Source organism: Fusarium tjaetaba, assembly GCF_013396195.1.
Source record: "Fusarium tjaetaba strain NRRL 66243 chromosome Unknown NRRL66243_c0000109, whole genome shotgun sequence".
Taxonomy (NCBI): Eukaryota; Fungi; Ascomycota; class Sordariomycetes; order Hypocreales; family Nectriaceae; genus Fusarium; species Fusarium tjaetaba.
Window position 1 is genome coordinate 206,937 of NW_023501305.1, and position 27,898 is coordinate 234,834.

The 27,898-nt window shown below is 48.9% G+C and overlaps 11 protein-coding genes across 11 annotated transcripts; 5 read left to right on the forward strand and 6 right to left on the reverse strand.

Moving 5' to 3' along the window:
• Window positions 1-102: 102 nt before the first annotated feature.
• FTJAE_5678 (laccase precursor) lies at window positions 103-2,016 on the reverse strand (the record flags this gene model as incomplete). Its single annotated transcript, XM_037352210.1, has 3 exons — window positions 103-1,174; window positions 1,220-1,706; window positions 1,752-2,016. 3 exons carry the CDS (start codon window positions 2,014-2,016, stop codon window positions 103-105), a joined length of 1,824 nt encoding a protein of 607 aa, XP_037207171.1.
• A 2,601-nt stretch (window positions 2,017-4,617) lies between these two features.
• On the forward strand, window positions 4,618-5,086 carry FTJAE_5679 (glyoxalase bleomycin resistance dioxygenase; the record flags this gene model as incomplete). Its single annotated transcript, XM_037352211.1, has 2 exons — window positions 4,618-4,913; window positions 4,969-5,086. The coding sequence occupies 2 exons, from the start codon at window positions 4,618-4,620 to the stop codon at window positions 5,084-5,086; spliced, it is 414 nt and encodes a 137-aa protein (XP_037207172.1).
• Window positions 5,087-5,213: 127 nt separating this feature from the next.
• Window positions 5,214-6,119, reverse strand: FTJAE_5680 (uncharacterized protein; the record flags this gene model as incomplete). Its single annotated transcript, XM_037352213.1, has 1 exon — window positions 5,214-6,119. One exon carries the CDS (start codon window positions 6,117-6,119, stop codon window positions 5,214-5,216), a length of 906 nt encoding a protein of 301 aa, XP_037207173.1.
• Window positions 6,120-6,388: 269 nt separating this feature from the next.
• Window positions 6,389-7,387, reverse strand: FTJAE_5681 (uncharacterized protein; the record flags this gene model as incomplete). Its single annotated transcript, XM_037352214.1, has 1 exon — window positions 6,389-7,387. One exon carries the CDS (start codon window positions 7,385-7,387, stop codon window positions 6,389-6,391), a length of 999 nt encoding a protein of 332 aa, XP_037207174.1.
• Window positions 7,388-8,568: 1,181 nt separating this feature from the next.
• FTJAE_5682 (uncharacterized protein) lies at window positions 8,569-8,848 on the forward strand (the record flags this gene model as incomplete). Its single annotated transcript, XM_037352215.1, has 2 exons — window positions 8,569-8,617; window positions 8,673-8,848. 2 exons carry the CDS (start codon window positions 8,569-8,571, stop codon window positions 8,846-8,848), a joined length of 225 nt encoding a protein of 74 aa, XP_037207175.1.
• Window positions 8,849-9,678: 830 nt separating this feature from the next.
• Window positions 9,679-10,656, reverse strand: FTJAE_5683 (uncharacterized protein; the record flags this gene model as incomplete). The annotated part of the gene is made up of 1 exon (XM_037352216.1): window positions 9,679-10,656. One exon carries the CDS (start codon window positions 10,654-10,656, stop codon window positions 9,679-9,681), a length of 978 nt encoding a protein of 325 aa, XP_037207176.1.
• A 3,262-nt stretch (window positions 10,657-13,918) lies between these two features.
• FTJAE_5684 (transcriptional regulatory RXT3) lies at window positions 13,919-17,392 on the forward strand (the record flags this gene model as incomplete). Its single annotated transcript, XM_037352217.1, has 1 exon — window positions 13,919-17,392. One exon carries the CDS (start codon window positions 13,919-13,921, stop codon window positions 17,390-17,392), a length of 3,474 nt encoding a protein of 1,157 aa, XP_037207177.1.
• A 242-nt stretch (window positions 17,393-17,634) lies between these two features.
• FTJAE_5685 (FMP21) lies at window positions 17,635-18,027 on the reverse strand (the record flags this gene model as incomplete). The annotated part of the gene is made up of 1 exon (XM_037352218.1): window positions 17,635-18,027. The coding sequence occupies one exon, from the start codon at window positions 18,025-18,027 to the stop codon at window positions 17,635-17,637; it is 393 nt and encodes a 130-aa protein (XP_037207178.1).
• Window positions 18,028-19,608: 1,581 nt separating this feature from the next.
• Window positions 19,609-21,204, forward strand: FTJAE_5686 (family inorganic phosphate transporter; the record flags this gene model as incomplete). Its single annotated transcript, XM_037352219.1, has 1 exon — window positions 19,609-21,204. One exon carries the CDS (start codon window positions 19,609-19,611, stop codon window positions 21,202-21,204), a length of 1,596 nt encoding a protein of 531 aa, XP_037207179.1.
• A 170-nt stretch (window positions 21,205-21,374) lies between these two features.
• FTJAE_5687 (uncharacterized protein) lies at window positions 21,375-22,646 on the reverse strand (the record flags this gene model as incomplete). Its single annotated transcript, XM_037352220.1, has 1 exon — window positions 21,375-22,646. One exon carries the CDS (start codon window positions 22,644-22,646, stop codon window positions 21,375-21,377), a length of 1,272 nt encoding a protein of 423 aa, XP_037207180.1.
• A 1,251-nt stretch (window positions 22,647-23,897) lies between these two features.
• FTJAE_5688 (uncharacterized protein) lies at window positions 23,898-24,527 on the forward strand (the record flags this gene model as incomplete). Its single annotated transcript, XM_037352221.1, has 2 exons — window positions 23,898-24,156; window positions 24,205-24,527. 2 exons carry the CDS (start codon window positions 23,898-23,900, stop codon window positions 24,525-24,527), a joined length of 582 nt encoding a protein of 193 aa, XP_037207181.1.
• Window positions 24,528-27,898: the final 3,371 nt, after the last annotated feature.

The following is a 27,898-nucleotide window of genomic DNA, read 5'->3' on the forward strand; positions in this document are numbered from 1 at the left end:
TATGTGAAAGGTGTTTATTAACAAACAATAGTCGAATGGTGAGACCTAGTCTCGATGAGAAGTCAAAAGATCGCTCGCTCCATATGCGCCTTCACCAACACTTCACTCTCCATCACCACCCTCAGCATACTCCTCAGGAACTTCCGGCCATGCATCAACACCATCCTGTATAACCATCATCATACCACCGACCATGTGATTATTAATATGACAGTGCAGCAACCAAGGTCCAGGATCAGCAGCATGATATCGAACTACCACCCAGCTCGGCTCCTTATCCGCCGGCGCCGAAAGAAACGCATCTCTTCGAGGCGGATTAACAAGATTGAATTGGTCGGGAATTTCTTTGGCAGCTTCTTCGACAGAACTCCACCTGAAAGGGCCAGTTCCTGTGCCCAGCATGTACATCTTTGAACCGTGCTTGTGAATCGGGTGAGGAGGTTGGGGAAACATGGCTGCCACGAAGACGAGATCTACCCACTGTCCCAGTTTTGTCGAGATTGTAACGTTGTTGTGGATGTAAGGCTGGGGGTTGAAGAGTGTAGGTCTCTGCTCATCGAGATCCTTGGACATGAGACCTGTGCTGTTCAAAGCCCAGAGATACGAAGCACCTTTGATCTCCATGGTCAGATTAAAGGTGACATCAGCAGTTGGCGAAATCGACACTGGGGGATAAGGAAATGCCACCACCTGGTTAAATACCACGACATCCTCTGACACAGGGATGCCCACGAGGTTGATCCACGGTTCAGCCTCTTGTGCATAACCGAAGCCCTCGACTGAGAGGATAGCATGGCCGCTGATGATCTGCGGCGCACTATTCGAATTGAACCTCATTTTGAAGTCTCCGGACTTTTCAACCTTGACAAGAACGGAATATCGATCTCCGTTTGTGGCGGCGATGGCTTGGACTTTCTGAGGTTGAATGTAGGAGCCGTCCATGGCGTATACCCACATGTCGTGACCGTCAATGGAGAAGACGCCGTTGACAAAGTTGACTGCAGCAACAATGTCGAAAGCGACCCATTTTGAGGAAGAATAGTGTTTGTTAGAGACTCTGATGACTTCGATTTGGCCTTCTGTTTCTTTACATCCGGAGAATGTTCCTGGGAGCAGAGCATCTTCGTTGCCTAGGCCACCAGCGAGGGCATTAAGAGCAGACGCAGGGAGGCAGCTGCAAGTGTCAGTAATCAACAGTAAAATCTGCCTTGAGACTTACGATTTGTCAGTAAACTCAGCACCGCCTGGCACCAACTCAAGGTAGCCCTTCTGAATCTCATTGAGATTGGCTGCCACGACATTCTTCGGCAGACACTCGACTCTTCCCTTTCCATTAAAGAGGATCGAATCATAGCATGAATCTTCAATTCCAGCTGCCACAGTCATATCCCACTTCTCAGTAGAAGTAAGGTGCACAAAGTCAGAAATAACAACCGGCTTAACACGCCTCGTCGCCTTTTGGATCTCATACAAAGTCTCTTTATCATCGGAGATCAAGTGAAACGGGTTCGGTTCGTGGGGTCGTGGGTGGATGATGATAGCCCCGTAGAGACCATCTTCGATTTGGCCCCGATGATGAGAGTGATACCAGAAACTTCCGTATTGTGTAGCGTGAAACTTGTAAGTGAAGCTGCATCCAGGCTTGATGGGATGCTGTGTAACGCCGGGAACACCGTCAGTCCATGGTGTGCCTTTCATTTCCAGTCCTAGTCTGTCAGTATTTCGAAGTATATGTTACATGAGAGATATACCGTGGTAGTGAATGGTGAGTTCCTCTGGGGACTGATTGTGGACTTTGACTACCACCAAATCATCCTGGTTGATCTCAAGCACAGGCCCAGGAGACTGCCCATTCACGAGCAGCATCTTTCGTGAGAAGCCATCTGGGGCGTAGTCGTCCCATGTTATAGTGAGGTCAAATTTCTTGGTGTTGTTCCAGTATGTAGCTGATACTGAAGTGATGAACGATTGAAGGAGTAAGGGGAGAAATATAAGAGAAGTGAGTGAGAAGTACATATTGCAAGTACTGAGGCGGGATCTACGCCCAATTTAGGAACGACAGGATAGGTATCAAGTATGTGTCTTCATATTGACAAAGGTCCTCGGGTTCCGGTGCTGTAATATACTGAACTCGGAGACTTCCTATTCTCACAACATCCACCCGATGGTGAATGCACACTACGACAACATCATCTTACATGACAAGACCCTCTGCGCCACGAAGTTACATTTTGACTTCACTAATATCACGATTCAAACCAATCAACAGAATCAATTGTTGACTTTACCTGGAATTGTACAAGATTGGGGGCCATACCAAGACGGACACTCCCAGCTCAGTGGCATACCACGGAGTTGGCACCAGAATAAGCATATTTTCGCAAATTCGGTCAGCGCTAGGTCCAACACTTGGGACGAGTCTAGAAAATCTGTCAAGATATGGTTGGGTAGCGTGCGATGTACGTTGGCTGAGATAAGCGGGTGTGAGTGCTGTCAAGTTGTTGATGTTGGTTCATTCAATGCTGTATAAGAGGGCATACTGCCTGGTCAACATGACTTACGAAGTGTTGTTTTACTGAGAATAGTTAGATAGAAAACCTATGGAAATTCAGTAGAAATGGTGACTGAGTGCAAGTTTGTTCGTTGAGCTTGAAATAGTTCACCGATACTTTAGTAGGGCTGACACGGTTTGAGGCCTTGATTTTAGCTACTAATAAGCTTGGCTGTCAGCATCTACAGATGACTTGGTCTTGATCAACAGCCAATACCCAGCATTATTTCAAGAGGCTAGCTTCAACATTGCCAAGTGATTGGCCCAATGCTTGAAGGGCCAGGATAAGACTGACCAAAGTTTATATGGCCCCCAATTAAGAGATTTCGATAACTTGTTTTGGGCCCATGAGGACGCTGAGAAGCATACGTAGTGACCTGTTTATCCAGGGTTTTTCTCGGAAAAGAGAGAGACTCGGTAACCGCTGTTTTAGTTTATTGATTATGGTTTGGGCATGAGATATGATCTCTGTGCTCTTTGCTAGTCGTTGTATCAGCTCAGACTAATCCTACATGCATGTCATAGTATAGTAAACCTCTAGATTTGCCTGAGAGCTGACCCTAATTTTCGTCTCAATCTTCCATTGGCACGCAGGCCAGCCTTATATGCACAGCTTACTACTAGTCATCAAGGCCTAAAAGCTTCTTCATCGGATCCGACGGTTGTACAGTCATCTCCTTGTCGGGCTTAGACGACCATATCAGTCCGAACCACAAGCCCAGATCTGATCTTCCATGTCTCACCCCGTAGGACCGACTGAATAAGGCGTCGACTTGACATGTGCATGCTTCGGTTATCTTAGGGTCATTTTGCTCTTCGACGGTAGCATTTGAAGGCTCCCACTAACTAAGCATTACAAACCTGATTGAAGGCCACGGGTATCCAGAGAGGAAGATATGATGGGCTGCTGGGTTCTCGAAATCTTCTTGATGTTAAATATGGGGAGGCCGAGAAAACTCGCCATCATACACAACGAGCCATGGATCACTGTCTGCGGCTGGCCACTGCCCAGCTTCAACAGACGTACAGTAGACGAAGCCATACTCCGACCACATCTATAATTCACACTGATTTTTCAGTACACGGCGAGCACAGGCACGTTTTTCCATTCTCATCCCCTCTGGAGTACCGTAGCTGTCGATGGATGTCTGGGGACCTGAGCTTAGTGGTATTATCGTTGGTCCAGCCTCTAAAACTGTAATAGTGGAGGCTCTGCATCCTTTTCTGTCTGCTCCTGTGCATTTGCGTTCGTGCTGGTGTAGTCATGAATTCACTATATCGTGTCAGTGTAACTGTCGAATGTGAGCTTCTTCGAGGCGACCCTAATGCTAAGAAAAAGATTTCAGAGTTCTGAGTAACTGTACTATACGGCCTGGCCATTGCACATGCTGTTGATTGCTGTGCATCGTGATGGTTGAAGCTTAGACAATGCTTATGATCATGATCGAATAGTGAGCCAGTTGATGTGTTTGTTAGTTTGACCTGTATGAGTCTGCGGACAAGTCGGTAACTTGACGGGAGACAAGAAGCTTTCGGGTTCACAGCATGACCTTTTCCACGGAATCCGATCAAATTCCGCCATCGACAGATTCTCGTTCCCGGATAACTAATACAGCCCCTGGTCGTGAACTTCTCATTTTCCCAAATAGGAAAATAAGCAACCAAGCTAAAGGTGGATCATTGCAACCTTAATATGAACCTCACGACTCGTCGATTCGTTCAGACTCCTTGAAAAACAGGACCGAAAACCCATAAGCTCATACAAGATCGTTCATCTTTCATTGCCGTGTGAGTCACGGTGCAACGATCCATGCATTTCATGAAACACTTGTACATTGGCATTCGGATAGATTGCGGACTTTATCTCAAGTCCGGGTCGGATCATCGCTGGGAAACGCCACGGACGTGAGGGGGGTTCACGCTGAGGAGGGGAAATGTGCAGTTAGACCGTGAACTAGAATATGTAAGAAATAAGTATATAATAGCTGAAAAGTCCTCCTATAATTCATCAAATCATACCATCAGAAACAACAGTCACTCTCAAAGAATAGTCAAATCACTTCATCATGCCTTTCAGTCACGTTGCCCTCCCTGTTGGTGAACACTACGCCGAGATGCGAGACTTCTACAAGGCCGTCCTCGCTCCTCTTGGCTATGAACTCAAGTTTGAAGGCACAGGTGCCAAGGGAGCTCAGTACTGTAGTTTTGGCCTCAAGAACGGCGTTCCAGACTTTTGGCTCGGCGGCGGTGGCCCTGCGTTGAAGAAATATGACGGCAATCTTGAGAACAGAACTGCGCCGGTTCATGTCGCTTTTGATGGAGAGAATCAAAAGCATGTTGATGAGTGGTATGATATCGCCATGTAAGTCAAATACTAACCTGAAGATGCGATCAAGATGCTAATCGGGTTTGTGTAGTAAAGCTGGAGCTGCTGATAATGGAAAGCCTGGGCTGAGGGAGTATAGACCTGGATACTATGCGGCGTTTGTTCTTGATCCTGTTGGGAACAATATTGAGGTTCTTCACATGTCTTAAGCGGTGTATTAGATGTGAAAGGGCTGGCGTTGGTGTGTGGGATGAAGAATTGAATGAGTGATAGTATAGTTATAAAAGTGTTGTCTTCGTCAATTTCCCTATCCGTGTCCTTCCTTAATTACAGTGCCTAAGATTTAAATCGCTGAACCTGCGGGTTCTCCTGTGTCTCAGGGATGCCGTCCCTTATCAACCACCAGCCGATCACCTCAAGCGGATAATGTCCCGCACTTTCTCGCTCAGGATCCTCTTCGATACCCTTTTCAATATCCTTCTTGACCTCTCCCCAAGTCACCATGAGCGGTGTCGTATTTCTGTTACCATGTGACGCATTGAACAAAAACTCACTCAGCATCGCCGCCCGATCATTTCCCCGATTCCGGGTTGTCTCCCACGGGATCTTGACCCTCTCTGGCAGCGGCAGAAGCACAGCCGTGTAGCTCTGCGCCTGAAACGGCTCACGTCCCCAGACCATACCGCCCTTGTGTCGCAGCTCAGGAAGAATGTAGTTCAGAGTGCGCATGCCCGGCATGAAATCGTACAGCGACTCTATAGAAGATCTCCAGTATTCCGCCATTGTCTCACCAGCAGCTGGGCGGGGAACATCGCGAAAGAAAGCGCGCCATTCAATCCCGACGTTGAGGACTTTGTCATAGCCATGAATTGTGACTATTGAATTGTGTGGTTTGGCCTTGAGTGTGACACGCTGGTTCCGGTCAAAGTAGAGGATGTCTGTTTCTGGCCTGAACCACACGCCTGGGTTGTCTCCGTGGGGTGAGAGGAAGAAACCCTCACGCTGTGCAACAGCACGAGATTCTCGACATATTTGAAGAGCTACCGGGGGCGCATAATGGATGTGGAAGCGGAAGAACAGTTGATCGACTGTAGGATTGGTAGAAGGCTCTTGGGTTGAAGTCTTCTTTATGTGAAATAGACGACAGTCGGGGAGAGTGAACTTCCAGATGAGATCTCTCAGCTCAGGCGGTAGACCTTCGAGTCGAAACTGACTTGAGGTCGAATCCTCAGTAGAAGCCATGTTGATTTGAATTGCACTTTGGGGGCAGAACACGAAATGCTGATGTCTCGGAATAGTTGTTGTTGGTGAAAGGAGCACGTTTTATAAACGGGCGTCAGGCACCCGAATTCGGTGATACGAGAATGCGAGTCTGCCTTAAGCTACCTCAATTAGTCCAATCGGCTTCGTCAGCATTATCGTCACCTCGACAGGCACCAAAATACCAGCACGACCCCTCAAGTTAGGTTACACAATTAGTTCATATCATTATTCTATCTAATAGGTATCACTCAAGGCTGGGCTTCGTAAATGTATAAAGTGCTGTTATGCTGATCAGGCAGTAGGTAGAGCCTCAGCTTACCATCCTTGACGCTAACATCCATTGGATTCTGCGTCAGTCTCACCCCAAGCTTACTCTCCAGCTGAATTGGCACTTCAGCTAGAGGGACCATCGTTTTGACGTCAACGAGGGCAATGCCGCCAAGGTTGTAGCCGCCAATTGTCGCGACGCCTGAACACAGCATGATACTCTTTCCGCCATAGAAACCGCTGTGGCCTAGCCATTTGCAGTCTTGGTAGTCGATGAAATAACTTGGATTTCGTACGACTCTTTCGGGTTTCGGTGCTGCGTCACATCCTGTTTTGGCGCTCTTCAGATCCCATGTTGCAGCGTCTCGTGCGCCCCAATTCAGGGCCGTAATAAGATTGTCGCGCGTGTCGTGGACAATGCCGCCGAGGTGGTCTTTATAATTGAGTACACGCTCTGGCACCAAGGTTGCTGGGTCTGTCCGATATACATACGCAGTACTGTTAGGTCGGTACTGCGCAATAGTACCCCAGATATACTGCCCATCATAGTCAATTCCTCCATTATGATACTCATCATCCCCTTCTTTCGTGATGGTCGCATCAGCAAGTAACTTTCCCTCACCGTTGTACACCATCAGATGAGCTAGTCCTGCACCAGCTGTTCGGTCTGTTCCATTGATGATCTTGCCGTACTTTTCAGTCGGCATGGTCCAATGCCCTGAACTGACCACGTAACGGTCATCGCCTAAGCGTACCATCCCCTCAGGCTCAAATGTGTCGCCCTCAAAAGTGATGTTTGCAATGCTTTTCCACACAGTTGTGCGACTCAAAGACTGAAAGGCGTGTATAATATCCGGCCCATCTGAAGCTGCATGAGCTGGAGGTAGTGGAGTTGGAGCCAGGGCATCATCCGTATAAAAGGTGATGTTCCTTGCCATAGCCAACGCCGGACAAACCGCAATTGAACTCGTAAGCTTCATATCCGTCGATCCAAGATTAAAGAGAAAATGAATTTGAGGTGCAAGCATAACGATCGTCAGAACCAAAATGAGCGGAAGGATCAGTTTAAAAGCGATGCTGGCACACCACGGCTTCCCCGGAAGGCGATCGCGATGAGGATCTGGTTCTCCATCTTCACGCATGCTCGACGAATGTGAGGAGAGATAATGATGATTTGATGCTGTTGATGGTGCAGGAAATAAATAGAAACTCCTTAAATTAGACCAACCCGATGGCTCGGCGCCGTCACGTGGAGCTTCGCCGATCCTCCGCCGGCAGTTGGAGTCTTCGGGGCCCGGGGCATTTAGTGAGGGTCCACCTCCACTTCCGGGGGACTAAACTTTAACTTGAGTGACCTAGAGCAGTCAGAGACAGAAAGCATCCAAAGGTGTTAAAATATCTGGTCTAAGACACACTAAACTCATAAACAAGCTGTTCTAAATTTACCTAACTCGTTTTGTTCCTTAGGATAGATGTCCCAGGGTTCACGGAAAAAGTAGCCACTTAAAAGATATTCTTATTCTGTGATCGGCTCAGGGCCTTGACTATCAAAAACATCATCGATGCACATCTGAGATTGAGCGTCCAAAATCAGTCTCTGCACTCCTGGGATCTCCTGTCTTGGGCCAGAAAGGTTCACACGCAGAGAAGACGTCATCTAGGGCAGGAAAACTCGGGACGGCCATTATAGGCCACTTGAACTTCAAAAGCCTGGAGAGGAAACGAACATGTTCAAAGAGAAAACAACGGGGGCCGTCACATGCGGACCCAAGGATCTCCACCACCATCTAATGAATCTCTCGCCAATCATGCATGCAGCCAACACGTGTTGGCCCGTTATACCAGCCCGCGAGGCGTGTTTCGCATTGGGAGATTGGTCGATATCGATGATGAAATGGCCGGCCCCCAGGTTGAAAGCGAGACTATGGTTGGGCGGTGATAAGATCTCTGTACTAAACATCGCAGGGCTGATTGATGGAGTACCTACCTAGGCGCGGGTATTTAACTACACTCAGTCGCGCGCGTTGCAATTTCTCAACGGAGTCAGTTCTCATTGCTTCGCTTGATATTATCTGTCAGAAGCAATCACCGCTGTGGTAGTCTCGTCAGGCTGCGATTCTTATGCCGGCGTTTTGAATTAGCGATTCATACCATATTCACGATGGGGCTCTTCAACGACATTGACATTGAGCGAGACTTTCCGGACCATGGTAAGAGTTCTCTTTACTCTCTCAGTCACTTGAAAAGAAGCTAACTTGATACCAGAGGTCAAGTCAATGGTGAAGCGTTCTGAGTGGGCAGTTCAACAACCTCAAGGCTTCGTCCATCTCCAATACCCAGCCCAAGAACACAACACTATTGTGCCCTACAATCCAACTTACTACGGCAACGAGCAAACTTCAGCCAACACTTCCTACAGCACTCCCAGGCCTCAGATCTAGTCTGGGAATCATGCACGTATTTATGGCTTTGATCCACACGTCAGTGGACTGGCCGATCTACAAGCGGGATTGTCGTTGGATAGTAGTGGCTCTGAGGATGATAGGTCCGAGAGTAGGAGTGAAGACGAACACGCAACAGGCAAGTCATATCTCTTTTATAGTCATATCGTCAACGTCAACTAATTAATATCAGACACGATGGAGGTAGTGTGTTGCGGAAGATCTTGGAAGCAAGGAGCCAACTACAGGTCAGTTCATCTCCTCCCTTAGTACACCCCCAGGTTTTCTAACTTCTTCTTATCAGGAAACACTACAACCGTAAACACAACCGTCGTCTGAATTGCGTCTTCCAAAACAGCTGCGACTATCTCGGGGCAGACAAGAAGGAGCTTCATCGTCACTACTGGGTATCGCACAAGGAATATGCTCGAGCGAACAAGATCCCTGATCCGAGTGGAACTTGCGAAGCTTGTGGGAAATATTTTAGTCGGAAGGATCGTATCCCTCGTCATCTTTCACGGTCGCTTTCATGCCGTGTTAAGTTAGGGCTCAAGAAATAGTTGTAGCTTACTGTGGCATGGAGGAACGGTGCAGGGTGATGAGGGATACAGCTTCGGACTTTACTAGGGACATCACTGCGGTTGGGATACATGTTTCGTGTTTTTGTTGTTTTGTATTTTGTTTTACTATACCATTCGCTTCGAGAACTCCCGGCGCCTTACATGTGCTACTGCTTCATAACCAGCTCTAGATCAACTCCATCAATCTACACAAGACACTGTCGCCAATTCCTGCGAATTCCCTTAGTACAAATACATCAGTCACCGTGTTTACCAAACAATCTTTTCCCACTCCTTCTTCGCAGCATCTTCCTTCGACTCAGTGGCAGGCTTTGTAGGCGGAGGAAGCTCCTTCAGGTACTCAACCAAAAGCTTCGGGTGTAGTGCGATACCCTTCAGCTTCTCCTCCCATTCCTCCTGAGGCGAGCTCTCAATGATCTCTCGAATCTTAGTCGAGCTAGGCGCATCCTGAGGTCGTCGGTCCAGATCACATGGTATGAATCGGATAGTCCCCTTGGGCCGGGTTCGGTTCTGGCGACAAATTGAGATCTTGTTATCAAACCGAGCTCGACCATCCTCCAGACTGATCCAGGGCTCGCAGCCCGACAGTTGTCGGAGACTGTTGGGGTAGCGAAAGTCAACAGGGCGAGAGATGTCACTGGTGATAGCATCACCGCAGTTCCAACATTCAGGGTTATATCCGCCATCTGCAGTGATGGCATCTGGACCAAAGAGAAGAACGAACTTGAGGTCTACCCCGTCCCTTTTCAATGCATTGACAAGCTTAGCACGGAACCCTGGCCAGCTGGCTACAGAGTTGTCGTAGACCCATGCCCAGTCAACAGGAATGCCATCTCCACGCCAGAGGTTCTGTCGCTTCTCACGAGAAAGAACAATACCAGTCTCTCTCCTTTCCATCTTCATCTTTAGTCGCTCATCATCAGTGGTAACGATGATAGCTGCGATGATATTGAGGTCTGCGCCAGCATTATGGAAAACATGCTTGAGAAGATTAAGATGGCCCTGGTGAGGGGGGTTGAAGGATCCAGGGAAGAGGAGGATACGATTAACTCGGCCTCTGATAAGGGGAGGTTGTGTCGCTGTGCCGTTGTTGAATGGGCGAGCGGTAGTCTGCGATGAAGTCTTGTCAGCCACCTTGATGCGCTCGATGTAGTCAGCAAGACGACGTGGAGCCATTGTTGCGTCTTGAGAGCTTGGCTGGGGACTTGTGGAAGAGGAAGAACTCATGTTGAAGAGAATCAATGTGAGATACCTTGGTATAGGGGTATAGTCGGCTGTTCAAACGAACGCGCTGTGATTCACAGATGTGGCCTGCGTACAGAGTACGGAGCGTGACGGCTGAATTGGATAACTCTTGATATAGACACTGGCAATGAACGAACGTTTTTGGATCAGAACTTTGTGTCGTTTTTTCTTTGCTGTCTTAACCAATTCGAGGTGATCTTGTTGATGTTAGTAATGTATTTCGCGATTTATGAGTGCTGGTGAGAAGTCGTGATAACTATCGTAAAAAGCGATATCGGCAGATGAGTCGATGTATTGCTATTCAGTCTATTCGACAATTTATATACATGTTGGTGCGAGCTATTGCTGGCGGTAACTGAACAACAGTTCCAAAACGTCCTCTCTCAACACACTGTTGTTCAGAAAGGAGGATTCTTATACACACTAGGATGATTAAGAGAACGCTACGAGAATACAGGTAACAACCGGGCGTTGGCGTATACAATCTGAAATGTTAGATTTAAGCAATCATTTGCTCCTCTGAACAAGCACAGCATAATAAACGAAGATTATAAGTCGCGAGTGCTTGGCTTTTGAGTGTTGCGATGTTCTCTAGGGTAACCCATTGAGATGGCAGGACCATGATGTTGAACAGGGATATTCACCGATCAAGCTAAATATAGAAGATCGAGCTATGACACATGATCAATGAATTTTGCATCTGAGACTGACGAAAACATTCGCTTGTGCATAATCATAAACGAACAATGATTTATTTGTTCGTACGCGACCCAACAGAGCCAAACTGACAAGATGAGCAATCATTTTGTTTCCAATAGTCACAGAACGCCTCGGCTGATCAACAAACAACCAGGTCGCGAAACCCTGTCAGCATCTGAATCAAGCACGGTCGGTCATGGTTCGTCAATCAGAATCAGAACGGGATAGCCGCAGGCACAGCTGCATGGGATCGACACCGCACAAACACCACATACATTCACGCAAGCAAGCGCACAGCATGAAAATAAATACGATACGATGAAGGAAAAGGAGTCGGGCAGATGCATGAGAACTGAGATTTCCGCTGGAAAGAAAGGAAAGAAAAAAGAAAGATTTGCTGATCTTGTTCCTGAGTAAGAATCTTGCATGGGCGGAACAACGGGGATGATGCCGCGAATCGTAATCATCGTAAGGCGGTGAAAAAGGAAAAACAAAAAGAAAGAAACAGACAGAAAGAAAGGGTTTTGCTCCGCTCATAAATGGAAACAGGCCAGGGGTGATTGGATGCCGACATGCCAGCTCTCAACCAAAAGATATGGGGTAACGTCACTACAAGTCATGGCATGACAAGACGAGAACAAGACCAGCCCTGTATTTATGTACTGTCTTACAGTGCAGTAACACTAACTAACACCCAGGCATTAATGATCTGACGGGGGCATCTCACCCGGTCAAAGCCAACACATACGTCTTTATCGATTAATTACTGCAAGACCAGTCTCGGGAACGGGAGGATAAAACAGACGAGACGAACAAGACCAAACAGCGGAACACATGACCCCTGTCATGCTGCGAGGGAGGGTATTTCAGATGTCGTCTCATTCGTCAGATGGACCGCGGCCACGGCAGACAAGGCTTGGGGCGAACTGGGACTAGTGCTAGCTTGAAAGCTTTTTGTTGGAGATTTTCATTCTCTGGCGTCATGAGCATGATGAGATGGTTTGATCATGAAGAGGGACTCGAGAGTTGAGCTAGTAGACTAGAGTTGCAAGCTGAGCTGTGCACTCCAAGGCACTCTCATTGAGCGCCATATTGAGGGATAGAGTATGGAGCGGGATATTCCCTGAGCTTAAAATATACGTGAGACTCGAGTTTGCTTGCTTGTGATAATGAGAGAGAGCTCCAACCTCCAGCTCCCAGCTCCGAGTCAGCTGTCGCTGGGTTCAGTGTCGCATCACATCAAGCTCCCTGTCTGCCGTTACTTACTCACCTCACTGTGCATAGGTAGCCTTTCTGACAAACAGCTCTCCCCTTCCCCTCCCCTCTTGACCTTGACTCTCAAGTATGTACCCAGCCATCGGATTGAACCTGATTCAAGCACAAAAAGACCACCAACAGGGTCTTTTGCCCATCTTGTGTGTGCTGTGTGTGTCACTCGCCCATCCATGTCTCACTGTCCACTTAGCGCCCACCGCTTTCCCAAGATGGCCCCCTCCCCCTGGCGCATTCTCTCCCATGCCCCGATCCCTGTCCATCTTTTTCGGCGCGGGTCCTGGGCGTTCAAGCCATGATGAGCTAGACACGGTATTTATACAGTACGGTATCATTGTGCAGAAGAGGTGAGCGTGATGATATCTCTGGTTTTGCGACAGATGGTGAGATTATAGATAAGAGAATAATGAGGCCTGAGCTCATACTTGTCATGACATCGACTTATAACCCTGCTATTGCTTCTCTGTTAGTCTCGATCTTAGTACAAAATCGGACTCTTATTACACCCCAGCCGGGGCACAGCAGTGTAACAACAAAGTCGATCTATTGGGTGATGTGATTGTTTCTGATCACGCCTCTGTCCTGCTTTGAGCCAGCCAGCACAACACCTCAGTTTCAACTGTGTGTGGTTGACATGAAGAGTGGACTTTACTGTCACCTCGTGGAGCCATCTACTTTTACTCCTCCAACAAGATAGACATCGATATCTTCAACATTTGCACCATTTCTTGTGTCTCGTCGTCAGTATCACGTTGTTCTCGCATCTGGCACGTGTCGTCCCTTGCTTTTTGCGTGTTCGTGTGTGGTAACCGTATTGTATGTATGTCTGTACATCTCTTTTTTTGCTTACCGCTCGCATTTTCTGTCGCATAATCACAGCCGTTTTGCTTTTTCGCTTCTGAACTTTGCGCGCGCGCTCTTATAGCGATCTGATTCACTGCGGATACATGACATATCAGTTGCGCATTTTTACTTTTACTTTTACCTCACAACGTCTTTCTGTTTGTCTGTTTGTTTTTCACTCCCGCGCAAACTAAACCCGATTATCGCAGACACGACTGACAACTCAAAACGTTGAATACAATTTGTTAACCTGACTAGGTACTAGAGTTAGTGGATTCGACTCGACCTGACCTCTCTCCACTGACTGACTGGCATTTTTTTTTCTTTGGAGATTTCCTGGGGTGGGAACAGGATTGGGTGGACTCAGGGCCAAAGAGGAAAAGCGCCTTGTTAAAGCGAAAGGGAATTTTGGAGCTAAAAAATTGGCGCCATGGATCCACGGCATCCGCCCAAGCTTCCCTTTTCGCCGTCGCCGTACGCTATTGTTTCTCCTTTCCCTCAAGTTCCAGTTCCAGTTCCAGTTCCGTTTCCCGCTTCTCCAACAACAACAACAAAACAACCATCACCAACGCCAACACCTAACGGCGTCTTCACGATCCCTTCTGCAGGCAGCGCCTCGGCCACCGCGACTGCGGCTGTATTCTATCCCATCGCCTCACCTCCTCCGCATTCTTATCGAATCGCGCGCGCCGAATCTTATCATCATCCTCCTCCTCATGCTGAGAATTTGAGCCCCGATCAAAACCTTGCGTATGCCGCTCCTCACAGTCTGGCCCAACGACGACCCTCCGATACCTCCATTTACGCCCCAACGATCCGTCATACAAGCCACGAATCAAATCACGCGCGTTTCCAAAACTCTGCCGCCATCAACCCTCTTGGAACTCTCAATCGCGAAATGCCCCCTCCGACGTCGCCTCCACAACCGGGGGCGAAACCGCCGCAAAATCAACCTCAACAGGCGCACAGCATGAGGGGCTACGGGCCTCCTCCTCCACACCCTGGTCCTCCTGTTGCCGTCGGCCCCCCGATGTCTTTTCCTTCAGGTCGCGAACTTCCTGCCCTCGGCGCGCTGGCGAGATCAGGCAGCAGTAACAGCTCCATGTCGATATCGTCAATGTTGGGTGGTCCACCTCCAGCCATGCGCGAATCGCAACCTCAGCCATCGCATTATCCTCCTCATTCTGGGCCACCCGTCTCTGGTCCTGGCTTCGCGACTGCAGTGCATGCTTCACCGCGAATGCACTCTGCAACTTCCAACTACCCGCCATTCCGTCGACCTCATACTCCCGATCATCAGCGACCTTACGAGCCCAGGAACTCACCGCCTGGGCACTACCCCACACCTGAAGTCCCACGCTACAGCACACCGTCTGCCTATTCAAGACACCCCTCGGGCTCTGCAGATCATGCAAGGGAACCTGGCAGGCTACCACCAGGACCTCCTCCACGGCCGAGCAGCCAGCCTAAGTATCCGGGAATGCCTCGACCGATGGAGATGGGACGACCGCCAGGACCAGAAGAGGCATACGGACGACGAGATGAGATGGGCCGACCTCCGCCTGGCATGGAATACAACCCCGAAAGAGTTGGATTGCGACCTAACCCGTACGAGGACCGGTATAGGGCAGAGCGCGAGCGAATGGGTGAGGCAGAGCAACGCGAACGCGAGAGAAGAGAACGCGCATACTCTGGCAGCGATTCAGGAAGGCACTCGATACATCCTGGCGACTATGGGCACCGCGAACCACCTCGGAATCCTCTACCGTATAGCCGACCGCCAGATCGTGACCCGAGGGACATCAGAGATCCCCGCGACCCTCGTGATCCCCAAAACCGCGATCCTAGAGACATGCGAGAACGGGATCCTAGAGATGCACAATGGGGTCGCCCAGGCCCTGACGCTAGCTACCGAGCACCCATGGATCATCAGCGACATCCCGATTATCCCCCAGGCGCGCCGTATCCGCCTCATGGCCACTCTTATCAAGGGCCCCCACCTGATCGATACGCGCCATCCTCACATCCGCCAGCTCAGAATATGCCACCTGGACCGGCACCATACGAGTCCCCAGATCGAGCGCGTATGAATTTAATTCCTACACAACAACCACAACACCCCCATCGACGGCCAGAGGAAGGGCCGCCACCACCAACAATTGCGTACAACGGAGCTCATGGCCCTGGGCCATATGACTCTCCACGACATAGGAATAGTGACGATGCCTCAGCCCCGAACGGACAGCGTAACTTGTTAGCCATCCAGGAGATGAATCGAAAGGGTAGAATCTCGCCACTCCCACAAGCTGTACAAGGCGCGCAACTACAGCAACCTGGACCAACTGGCGAGCCTGGGATCAAGAGCGAATTCGGCCGCATGTTTGCGGGTATTGGCAACGGAGTCATGGGCGTCTCAAGTCCCATCGCATCTACAGCCATGCCCTTCACGAATGCAAGTCTCGCTAAGCGCGAGGACTCGGAGAACATAACACCCGATTCAGGTACAGAGGCAGGAACCAAGACCACCAAAGGCAGAAGGAGAAAGCTGAAGGACGATGACGGAAAGGGCGATGATGACAGCTCAGGACGAGCGACTCCAGCAAACAGGGGGGCTAAGCGTCCCAAGACTCACCAGCATCACCATCATCATCAGTACGTTGGCTTGCCGTTTTCTCTTGATTTCGCTGACCGTAATAGTTATCCGCATCACCACCATCATCATCCAGCCGACTCCGCACCATTAACTGGTACTATGCCTTTCAAAAACTTCAAGACTGGTGCTCCTCCTGGCGAAAAAGGCCTACCTGTTCCTCATCACCATCACCCTCCTCGACCTGTACACACACACCAGCACCAGCCAACGAAACAAGCCGCGACGAACTCGACCCCGGTCATTCCCCCGAAATCGAAAACAATTATATCATCAAAGGCTGTGTTGGAATCTGTCTCAGACCGACCCAGGCACCATCTTGGAGACTTCATCTACGATCCGGGGCTGAAACCAGGGCGATTAGTGCCAAGTACCTCTACACATCGAGCTTTTGCTTCCAACCCGAAACCATTGCCATGGGATATGATTAAGAACAAGGAGAATTGTATCCTGACAGTCAAGGTTGCAAGGATTCATCTCTCTTCCATTGCAAGAGAAGAGATAACTTCACGAGGATATCTATGGGGTACTGACGTCTATACCGACGATTCTGATGTTGTTGCGGCGTGCATCCACAGTGGTTGGATCAAGGGAGAATGGGCCGAGGACGTTGACAACGCGGTTTTGGACATTGATCAAGGAGTCACCGATAAGCGACGTAAGAAGCCAGCGAACTCGACCGTCGACCTCGACTCCGAAGACCTCATCACGGCCCCTCCCCCCAGCGGCCCCATGCCGATCCCCGCGCACCGGGATCTGCACGTCAAAGTTCTGATCCTTCCTCGATTGGTCAAATACTATTCTTCTACGCGACATGGGATCTCTAGCCGAGAATTTGGTGGAGACTACGGCCATCGCCACTCGGTGCACGACGGCATCAGTTATATGATCAAGGCTATACGATGGGTTGAGAACGGTGCACAACCACAGGCTCGACTTCGGGGCAAAGCTCGACGTGAGCGCATGCGTAAAGCTATGCGAGAGGTGAAAGGAAGTCTCGGCAATATCAACGGCATTGATCTCGACAAAGACAAAGAGGGACAGCTAAGAGGAGGAATATCTGCCACATGGAGAAAAAAGGAGCCCGAGTCATCCGCATCGAAGAATAATGACACCGTAGCAGAAGGCGACAAGGGGAATCAGTCATCTGCAGACGACGAAGAAGGCAAAGAAAAGAGCGACGAAAAGGCCCAGGACGTGGATATGGACGATGCCGACGAAACTCCAGCCACAGAGGAGAAGACGGATCAATGACCTGGTCGTCACGATTTGTCACATGTTGATTAAAGGCGTTGGTTAGTGTCATTGCATTGCAGGGCAGAGAAACCAGGGTCTTGTAGCATTAGAATACCCCTCTTATGATAATAACAAGTTTAATCAGAAGGCGTTGGCCTTTTGAGTCTAAGTCGCCTCGTCTCGTTTTGATACAATTTTATACAGTTGCCACCACGTTGTGAACCCAATTCCCCTTTTATAGGTACAGCTTTCGATGACCTTTAGAAATCCGTGACCCGTCCATTGTAAGACCAATCGCCCTCTCCGCCCCATCTCAAGGGCTCGTTCTTTGGGCCTCCAACCTCTCCAGTCTTGGGATTCGTATCACCCTCAAACTCGGGCGGTGCACCACGGAACAAGCCAACATTCACATCATCCGTCTTTTCGGGTGTGGTCGTGTGACGGACCTGCGACGTAGCAGGCGTAGTGGCAGCGGATGATACTTCTTCGGGCTGGAAAGCCGATGACACGGAGGCTGCGCGCTGGAGACGCTCGAATTCGGCTTGTTGGTCGGCGGGGAGTTTTGGTGGTGAGGGGCGGGTCTGGAAGGTTGAGGAGAGGCGGGATGTGCGGAGGGGAGTTAGGAGGATGCGTCGGGGGAGAAGGCGTGACATATTTGCTTGTGTTTGTTTGTGAAGTGGTTTGGTTTGGTGGGATTGAGTTGGTATGGCTTGGATATTGAGAATGCGATGGATGGCGAATTGATAGTGGAAGTGACGCAGATGGGATCGGGGAAGAGACGGACCGAGGTTAGATTGACATGATTGATCGGTCATAAAGTGGAGAATGATCGGAATGAAGAGGTACGTATCTTTGAAGTGGTGATGGCTTCATTTACGATTTAGACGCCTTGATCGAACACCTGGAACAGCTCATATGATGAGAATGGTTTAATGCAAGTACTTCTAGAAACTTAAAATTCCGTTTCCATCAGGGCAATGTTAATTGACCCCCCCTTGAATCGAAAGACATTACGAGATCTTGGCCATCAACACATTCGCTTCTTTTCCTTACGACCTTGATAGACTTTACACTGCTGCAGTCACGAGTTTCGAAAGAGGCATCGACCAAGCCAAAAGCTGCCTTGACCTCTGACACATCGTCTCATGATGTCGGCCACTTCGGTCGCCCGATCGGGTGGCTTCAATGACACGTGGGATTAAGGCTGTTCCTGGAGCCTCAAGACAAGGGGTTCTGCAGACACAGAAGTAGCCGAGACGCTAAGATACTATCGACGGTGTCAATATGTAGATGTGGCGTTGTTAGTTTGATGTCTGATGAGCTCGGTCTAGGATATCGAAGTGATGTGGTATCTTTCTTCGATTGTTGTCTTGGTAGGGACCGCAGTGAGATCTTTGACTCATTTCATAGACATGCTTATTCGTGGAGGTGCTGGCTGTTGTGCCTTGTCGCGGTGGTGATGAAATGGCTTCACTCAAACCAGGCGAAGATGAAGTCATGATATACGAGCCACAACGACACAGGAAAGCTTTGAATATCCGTTGATTCCGTTGAAATAACCTTCTCGCTAGCTCCTAAACCGCCAAGTCTCTTGAATTGTATCATCCTTCATTAGTATCGCCTCAACACGCGTCTCTCATCAACCTCGTGCTCCATCCTAATCCTATCATTGGCTCATCAACATCTTGACCCCCAAAATCACGACAACATCTTTAACAAGTCTCGCTCGGTCCTCAATTCGATCAATTTCACCCCTTGCATCGCCCGTTTCTTCACCAGAAAAAGCCAAGATCGTATTTGACATCTCGCCTATCGAATCATAGCTTTGCAAGGACGCACACTTTTTGCGGGAGCGCGGATAGTTTAACCGTTGCTTTGGGTGTTTAAAGGGAGCTTGGGACCCACGATCATCCGTCGACTGCAGCTTGTGTATGCTTTGACCAGTGCTTATCGACCTTTGCTGATGGTTGTCTTGTTTGATCATGGATTGAGAACATCGCTGTCGTGGAGACAGCAGCTAAAGTCTTGATACTCTATTATTGTTTATTACCTGAATGAGATGGCGGTGCTTCATCAGTATGATTACATCTTTGCTCTTACTGTTATCTTTGCCTGCCTCGATGCCTGGAACATTGGTGAGTCTTTTGACTGTCTTGCTGAATAACGCTGACATTGTAGGCGCCAATGATGTCGCCAATTCGTTTGGCACGTCGGTCTCTTCAAGATCACTAACCATGAAGCAAGCAATGCTCGTAGCCGCAGTTTGCGAGTTCAGTGGCAGTGTATCAGTCGGGTCTCGAGTAGCAGATACCATCCGAACAAAGATCGTCGACCCTCATCACTACGACAGTTCACCTGGCGTTCTACTTCTAGTCATGATGTGCACTATCATGTCATCCTCGCTCTTCCTGACATTTGCGACTCGACAAGGATTACCCGTTTCGACAACACATTCACTTATCGGAGGACTCGTTGGAGCAGCTACGGCCTCGATAGGCATCACGAAGATCAATTGGGGATGGCATGGCGTGTCGCAGATCTTTGCGGCGTGGATCATTGCGCCGTTGATCGCGGGCTGTATGGGGTTCGTGCTGTTCATGTTTACCAAGAAGTTCATCTTGACGAAACAGACAGCTGTTAGGAGGGCATTCTACTCCATTCCGTTCTATACCTACCTGACAGTAGGTGCACTCACGATGCTTCTCGTCTGGAAAGGGATTCATACTATCAACTTGTCTACTCAAGATATCTTCATCTCAGTCTTTGCTACAGCTACCGGAATGACTCTCCTCCAGATCTTCTTTCTTCTCCCCTTTCTATGGACGAGAATCATGCACGAGGATTGGACTCTCAAATGGTATCATGTCTTTCAAGGACCACTTCTCCTCTGGCGATCACCACCTCCGCCGACTCCAGCTGGATTCACCAAGCCTCGCATCAGAGACTACTACCAGGGACATCTCACGCAGGAGGAACTCAACCATTTACGTACCTCGGAGACTCTTCTTCAATCGATTCAGACGCCGGACGGCCAGTTACCCGACCTGGATCGCGACGATGAATGGATTCTCCCACCGCCAGCTCAAACACCCCCCAAAACACCCCCAGACCGCTTTGAACCTCGTGCTTCATCAGAATTCATACCTCCCCGACCCGACGGCTCATGGAACAGTCCTAAAGTAATGGCATGGAAAGTGAACCGGGTACTACTCCGCGGACTGGAGAAGGACGTCGTGGCCATGCAGAAGCGGAACAACATTCTCAACTGGGACTTGGAAGACATGCACGCTCGATCAGCGCACTACGACAACCGTGCAGAGTACATGTATTCCGCTCTACAGATCCTCACCGCCGCAACAGCGTCTTTCGTCCACGGGGCAAACGACGTCAGCAACGCAGTCGCCCCGTTCACAACAGCATACCAAGTGTGGTCCAGCGGAGAAATCCCCGAATTCGTCGCCATACCGATCTGGATCCTCGTCGTAGGCGGCGCATGCATCGTGGTAGGGCTATTGACCTACGGCTACCACGTCATGCGGACGCTAGGCAATCGTTTGACACTCATCTCGCCAAGTCGTGGTTTCTGCATGGAGCTTGCGAGTGCCATCACTGTGCTCATGGCGACGAGGCTGTCTTTACCCGTGTCTACTACGCAGTGCATCACGGGAGCTACGGTGGGTGTTGGGCTGGCGAATGGGGATTGGAGATGCATTAATCCGAAGCTTGTGCTTTGGATTTACATGGGTTGGTTGATTACATTGCCTGTGACGGGAGTCATGTCGGGCTGTTTGATGGCGCTGATCATCAATGCGCCGAGGTGGGACGGGTGATTACATCAAAGTGTTTGTATTTCTGGGCTTAGCGAGAATACCTATTCTATATGCTTGTTTGCGCTCATGATAAAATGACTATATTTAGAAGTATATACTGGAAACCTTGAATGTTTGAGACTCAAGCAACTCGCTCGTGATGGCTTCAGCATTGTTTGCTCATGTCCGTGCTAACGGCTAGCTTCCTGCAACAACCCTCGCGCATGGCACCTATTCCGTTCCAACATCTCTTCAAGTTGATTCCACAATTTAAAAACATCAGACTCGTCAAGTTCCGGATCGTGATCGCCCACAGTGTCCCACTCCTCAACGGGTGCGATGTCGTGCTTCGCCAGTCCAACCACGAATCTCCTCATTTTGACATCCGACCCGTCTGAGTGATCGGCAAAAGGGTCCCCGATGCGTTTATGCACTGGAAGCGCTGTGGTCGTAAATTCAAGTAGTTGTTTGGGCTGTGTGTTGAGGAAGAGGTTGATGATGTTGATCCAGATTTGCTTGGCGGGGGCTATGCAGTTCCGCAGACTGATTCTCTCAAGTTTCTCTGTATGTTTGGAAAGAAAGATAACGAGCTGGCTCGATATCTGAGAGTACTCCAGCTCTAATGTTGTCAGACACGGTAGATCGATAGACAGGCATGCCCAGTTTATGGGTTCTATGAGTTGCTCATTTCCCATGACTGCATTTGCCTTCCCAGTGAGTCGCAAGACCTGAACATTATGCAGATTCTTCAGAAACATCTCTGGGAAGAGAGTTATGAACGCCTGGTGTGCTGAAGTCATCTTTCCATACATGTAGCTCCCGCCATGCCCCATGTGTCCAACACCAGCAAGTGTCATCTCGAACGACGTTAGGCTTCTGAGAAGATCTTTCCACGTTTGTGACTCGCATGCACGATATGTTTCTCGTCCAGTTGGCGGAAGACTATCGATCTCAAGTTGAGAAAAAGAACTGGCACTTTTGCTTAGCGCCAATAGACTCTCTTCGATGAGAACTCTCCAAGGTTCTGTATCGTGTTTTCCATGCCATAGATGAAATTCCCAACGGTTCAGAGATTGTGGTGACAGTGCCCATTCTGATAACTCCCAGTGACTCAGGTCAAATTTAAACTTTTCCAAGGACGGGAAAGAGTTGAGAGATTGTAGTGCTGTTCGAGTCTCATCACTGAGCTTGATATCGGGCTTGTGCCTCCTGTCCCGAGCTGGCCACGGATGATGAGGTCTGTATCGAATTTCACGAACAATATCCCTTCGAGGACCAGATGCGAGAGCCAACAAGGCACTTCCAGAGTCTGAAGATTCGTTTAATTCAATGGTAGAGTAGATTCGATGTTCAAATGTTGACATTAGACGATGAGATACGGCGCAAAGTTTTCGCAGATCTCCATGATCGACGTGATTAGCGATTTCGAGAAGAATCTCGGGCGTAACTCGATTGAGTGTCATTTTGACAGTGTGTTTTAGCGAAATACCATGGAGAAGATGAGCGAGAGATGAGAAGAGTCTTAAGTGAGTGAGAAGTCAAATAATAAGCTTAGGGTAAACTGTTATCAAAATCTGACGTTGGATCGTGGCTCTTGGCGTATGAGGCTTGAGATGTGATGACACTAAAAGATAAGAATCTCTCTGACGACGACACGAGTCATGCTGTGGGTGCCATCCGAAATGACATCAATAAAAATTTGTTGAGAATCTTTCTAGTAAAGCCAGCGCATTAAACTTGATATCTGTGATGAAGTAGTCTGAGTCGTGGACGAGTTGCTCATTTGCTGTTGAGCCCAAGCCTTATAGGCCGGATGTTCGTGTTGTTGGTCTCTGGACAGACTAAGGTACTTTGCCATCACAGAGTGGACTTTCATATCACAATCTTGTAAATTGGCTACTGACTACCTATTGCCCTAAAATAAATGGCACTTGTATGTGTGAAGGCATGTATTTGAACAAGATCACACTGTCTTACACTGGCCTCCGACTAACCTGTACCATTCAACAAGCCCGTAAGTGTGGCCTGGTTCAGCTAGCGGCTGCCTTTGCCATCACTGCTAGATATGGTCATCCCTATCAAGGGACAAAGCCAGTCTTTCTCATTATATAAATCCTGATTTATCAGATCCCTCCGTCTTCAACTTTATTTACCCAGTCTACATATTTTATTTTATTTTATTTTCTTTGCACAATTTACAGCTCAGATAACCTCGTCACACTAAGATGTGATGAGATGTGATTGGAGTGCAGATTATTGGGACCAGGGTGAACCAAACTGTCGGGTCACTCGAGTGCCATCATGCTCACCCATCACCAAGGTGAACGTCTATTGCAGCCTTCATTACCGAAACCGCAATCAATCCGCTGTGATTTCTAGATCAGGAAAACTCATAATAAATCAACTCGCCCGATTGTTGTCGTTCACAAATATCTAAGAACGATGTACGCCGAGTTCACGAGTTGAGTTCGGCATTACTTTAAGCCCAGCAATAATGACTTTTTACGGTGTTCACGATGACCAAACCAGGCTTCAGGTGTTTAATTTTAAGTTTTCAATGAAAATCTTAAAAAGAATAGATAAGATCACCGACTTGCAAGTCATCGCGTTGTCTCATTGTCATCGATAAAATTACAGTATTCACAAACTCCAGAAATTACCACTCAGAACCCATCGTCATATCTCATCTCTCATATCGCATTAACGCTTTAATAATGCCGACTGCAATCAAAGCACCCGTGGTCTGGATAAACGGCTTCCCAGGTACGGGCAAGAAAACCATCGCCGACGCTATGAAGCAACTCGACCCTAGCATCACGGTGCTAGACAACCACAAGTTGATCGATCCCGTAGATGCAGTACTCTCCAGAGACCACCTAGACTACAATGTCCGACGCAAACAGTTACGTCAGGCTATCTTACAAATATTCGTACGCCATACTTCCAGCCACGACCGTCTCGTCGTCTTCACAGGTACACCCCCCTTCATGCCATGATCTAGCTGATACTCACACTCCCTAGACTTTCAATCAGACAACGAGCTGGGTCAAAGTGTGGCACAAGAATACGCAAGTGCCGCGAGGCATGCAGACCGCCCATTTCTTCCCGTGTACTTGACTTGTGGTCTTGAGGCAAACATTGAACGGGTAGACAACGCGGAGAGGGTGGTGGGCAGCACGACAAAGTTAGTCGACCAGGAGCTTCTGCGAGACATGAGGAGGCGATGTGAGATGTTTAGGTTTCAAGGGTATCCGGGTTTGATGATTGATTCAACGGAGAAAACGGCATTGGAGAATGCCAAGAAGATTCTCGATACAGTGGAGGGATGGCGAGATGTAGAGTAACCACAAGGGATAACGCCGAGGGAATATCATGTGTTGGTACGGCTACGAATGACTTCCCCGACTCGAGAAAATTAATCAAACAATGGGAAAGACGTTTGGTATCGGGAGTGAGTCTAGACTCGGTACGCTCAGACACTTTGATGTTTGGTGGTCGGGGCGTGGATAGATATGCAGACTCCCGCACAGGGGAGGCCAACACCCGACGGATACATCACAAAAATGATGACGCAGCATCAAACAATGGTGTTATCTAATAGTATTCTGTGCAGTAAATTGGTGAATGCAGTCCTCGGTGGCATTGGGTCACACGTTTCTTCCCCGGGATTGGGAGGCTGGATGCCCTCCCGCCTGGATGTTGAGTATCATATTGGTGACGACAACCGCGGGATCCAACAGATATGACTTCACAGAAATCATTACGAAATCTCATTTTCTCCGGAGACAATCTGATCACGTGTGAGAGTACTGCTCCTCCCTATCTGAAATACTCATTCTCTCCCTCCATTTCCTTCTTCTCTTCCTTTCTCCAGAGTTCACCACTCCCCCTATCTGTCACTATGTCTTGCCCTCTCGTCACCTTGGTGCTTGCCCAAGTCTTCTTGGTTGAGTACAAAGTCCACCTCAAGTGCCGGCAGTACTGGCATCGAAGCACCATCCCCTTTCATGATATCTTCTCCTCCATCACCCCCTCACTCCCTTATGACTTGGAGTACCTGTTATCCCTCAATGTACGAGTGGACTCATGGTATCGTCAAATGCCCAAGTCTATCTCTGTACGGCATGATGTTCTTCCTGAGGAACCATGGCCTCCATGGTAGCCAAAGGCAAGACATCAGACACGAGGACAACGAGTATATTGCCCACTTTGTTAGTTTGTCTTCTTTACCTCTGTATTGGGGCCGAAGACTCTTCGAACATATCAACCTACTCACTCCTTTCCCATCGACTGGACACTACCGTTCTATCGCATGACGACCCCCCCTCTGATCTAGGTAGTCAGACTTTGTTTCCTGCCCCTTTACCAACTCCGCCTACATTCTCCCGATTGCCCAATTTTGTACTTCGTCAAACCAGTGGTCGGGATGATAACAATGACGGCTCGTCTGACTGGGTGTCCCTGACGAGACGTCCATATTGTCCGACTTCGAGTCTGAGCTGCGGCATCCATTTTGCATTTCCCCTGGCGTCCGTGCGATAGAACACCAACCATGACAGCTTTGTTGCTCCAGCCAACATGCAACAAGACGACCACCAGGGCAATCTTATTGCTCCTCCCAAGCATTATAGTCCAGCTGGACAGCATGACTCTGCCTCCGCACCAGAACACACCTTAGTACCAACCGCATGCACTGTGCCAATGGGAACTATCCTTATGCCCTGAACCATGCCCTCTCACATAGAATGATTCCATTCGATACTGTAATGCGAAGGCCAACTTCCCAGACACTTTGCGTCTACCAGCACGAAGCCGATGCTGTTATTTCTGGAACCAAAGTTGTGGCACGGCAAGTTGTGCCCCGACGAGCCAAGCTGCCGTTAAGGAACAGAAAGGTGTGTCTCGGCTTCGGTTACATCCTGACAGACAAGGACTTCAACCGGCCTGCATGAAGAGGAGGCCACTCAAGTCGCATCCGTCCGTCATCTTGGAGCGTTCCTCGACGGATTACTTCCCCCCCGACACGCTTTCCAAACAACGAACCTTCCATGACCTAATTAGTGTCACGTCACAAGGGAAGTCGCTCAAAGACAGTGAAGCCGGAGGCGTGAGTAAACCTATTGAATGTGATTCATTCTTCCTCTGGCTTTGCCATTTACGAAAGATGTACAGAGACTTCCTTATTAATATCTGGAAGAAGAACTGCCATGTTGTTCCGGAGTTCAATGAATTGAATAAGGATGAAGAAGCGGTTCGCGCACTTCTCGGCGGTTTGCCCTACATCTTGACCGTCCGGGAAATACTTACATCCTAGCCTGCATAAGAGCTTTGAAAACAAGCTGGTGTGCGAGCTGCCACGCACTCCTCCGGCTTTTGTGAGGACGGACATAGTCCTTAAGTCATCATCTTACCACGGAAGTCACTTGACATGAGCTTTGACCAGTCGACATGACTTCAGTTCAATTGAATCATATGGGAGATATGATTGGACTGGTTTGAGATATTGCTCTACCGGCTGCTGAACCTATCAGAGGTCTGCATCTTTGGTACTGTTAACTTTGTGTGGTATTCTCCTCAACTGCCTCCTACCCAACTCAAGCCAGACGCTCGCTCATCTTTTACTCTGTTACCCCATGAACAAGATTCGGCTCTCTAGGGCATATCTCAAGCGCGTGATACTCGCTACTTATGGAAGGGCCCCTTCTGACTCGGACATCTTAGACGCTTCTATCAACGTTTTGAGGACCTCAGGGGGCAGAGACTTTATGATGAACAAGCGGCTCAAGAGAGCTACAAAAATGCCCTGGAACTCATCAAGCTTCAATTGGTCAAGATCATCAAGTTTGATGAAGCTTTCAACAAAGAAAAGGAGCCAACATACACTTCTCCCATCGCCAACCTGCACAATGGGTCCACTCTACCGCCCAGCAATCAAGACCAAACCTCAATGTTGATACCCAACTCCGAGTCTTTCCATCAGTTTCTTTCGAATCATATCGGAAAATGCACGGAGATATCTTCGAAGATTTTTATTAGCATCGTGCGGCCAAGGTGATCAACTGGAAGAAGCTCCAACTGCGACCAGCTCGAAGCTGTCGCAACAAACATGAATTTCATATACTTATAGTACTTTATTCTTGACATTCATCACCCTTAAGGCTATGTACAACCGCCTCAAGACTCTTTAGCCACCAACTATCCTCAAAGACAGCCATGACTCACCCGTCTGCCACCATCTCGTTGTTATTAGCACAATGGTCTGCCATAGGGACAGCATCAGGTGTAGGCCAGTATTGCGGGGATAGCGGGAGATGTGAATGAGCAGCATAGACAGGAGTACGGTGCTAGAGTTGCAGGGGCTAAGAGGCAGGGGGCTGCCTACTCCCATAACGCAGTATCGATATATTTGTCGTCATACACACTGCACCGCACCCGGCAGAACTTCCATGCTGAGAACTCCAAAGTATGTCCAACGCATCTTACCTCCAAGAGCACGCGTCTGCGCTCGCTGGACTTGAGGTGCTGGCTGCATACCTCCGAGACAATCTACCAGACGTGGTCCGTGGCGAAATGGAATCACGCTTTGAGGACATGAACAACTACCTCGCCGGGGGGCGCGGCTGACACCCGCCGCAAATGACAAGTGTACCAAATGGTACTACTTCCGTTTACTGGAGACCAACGGTTTTATCCCAAAGGGTGTGACCAAATCTAT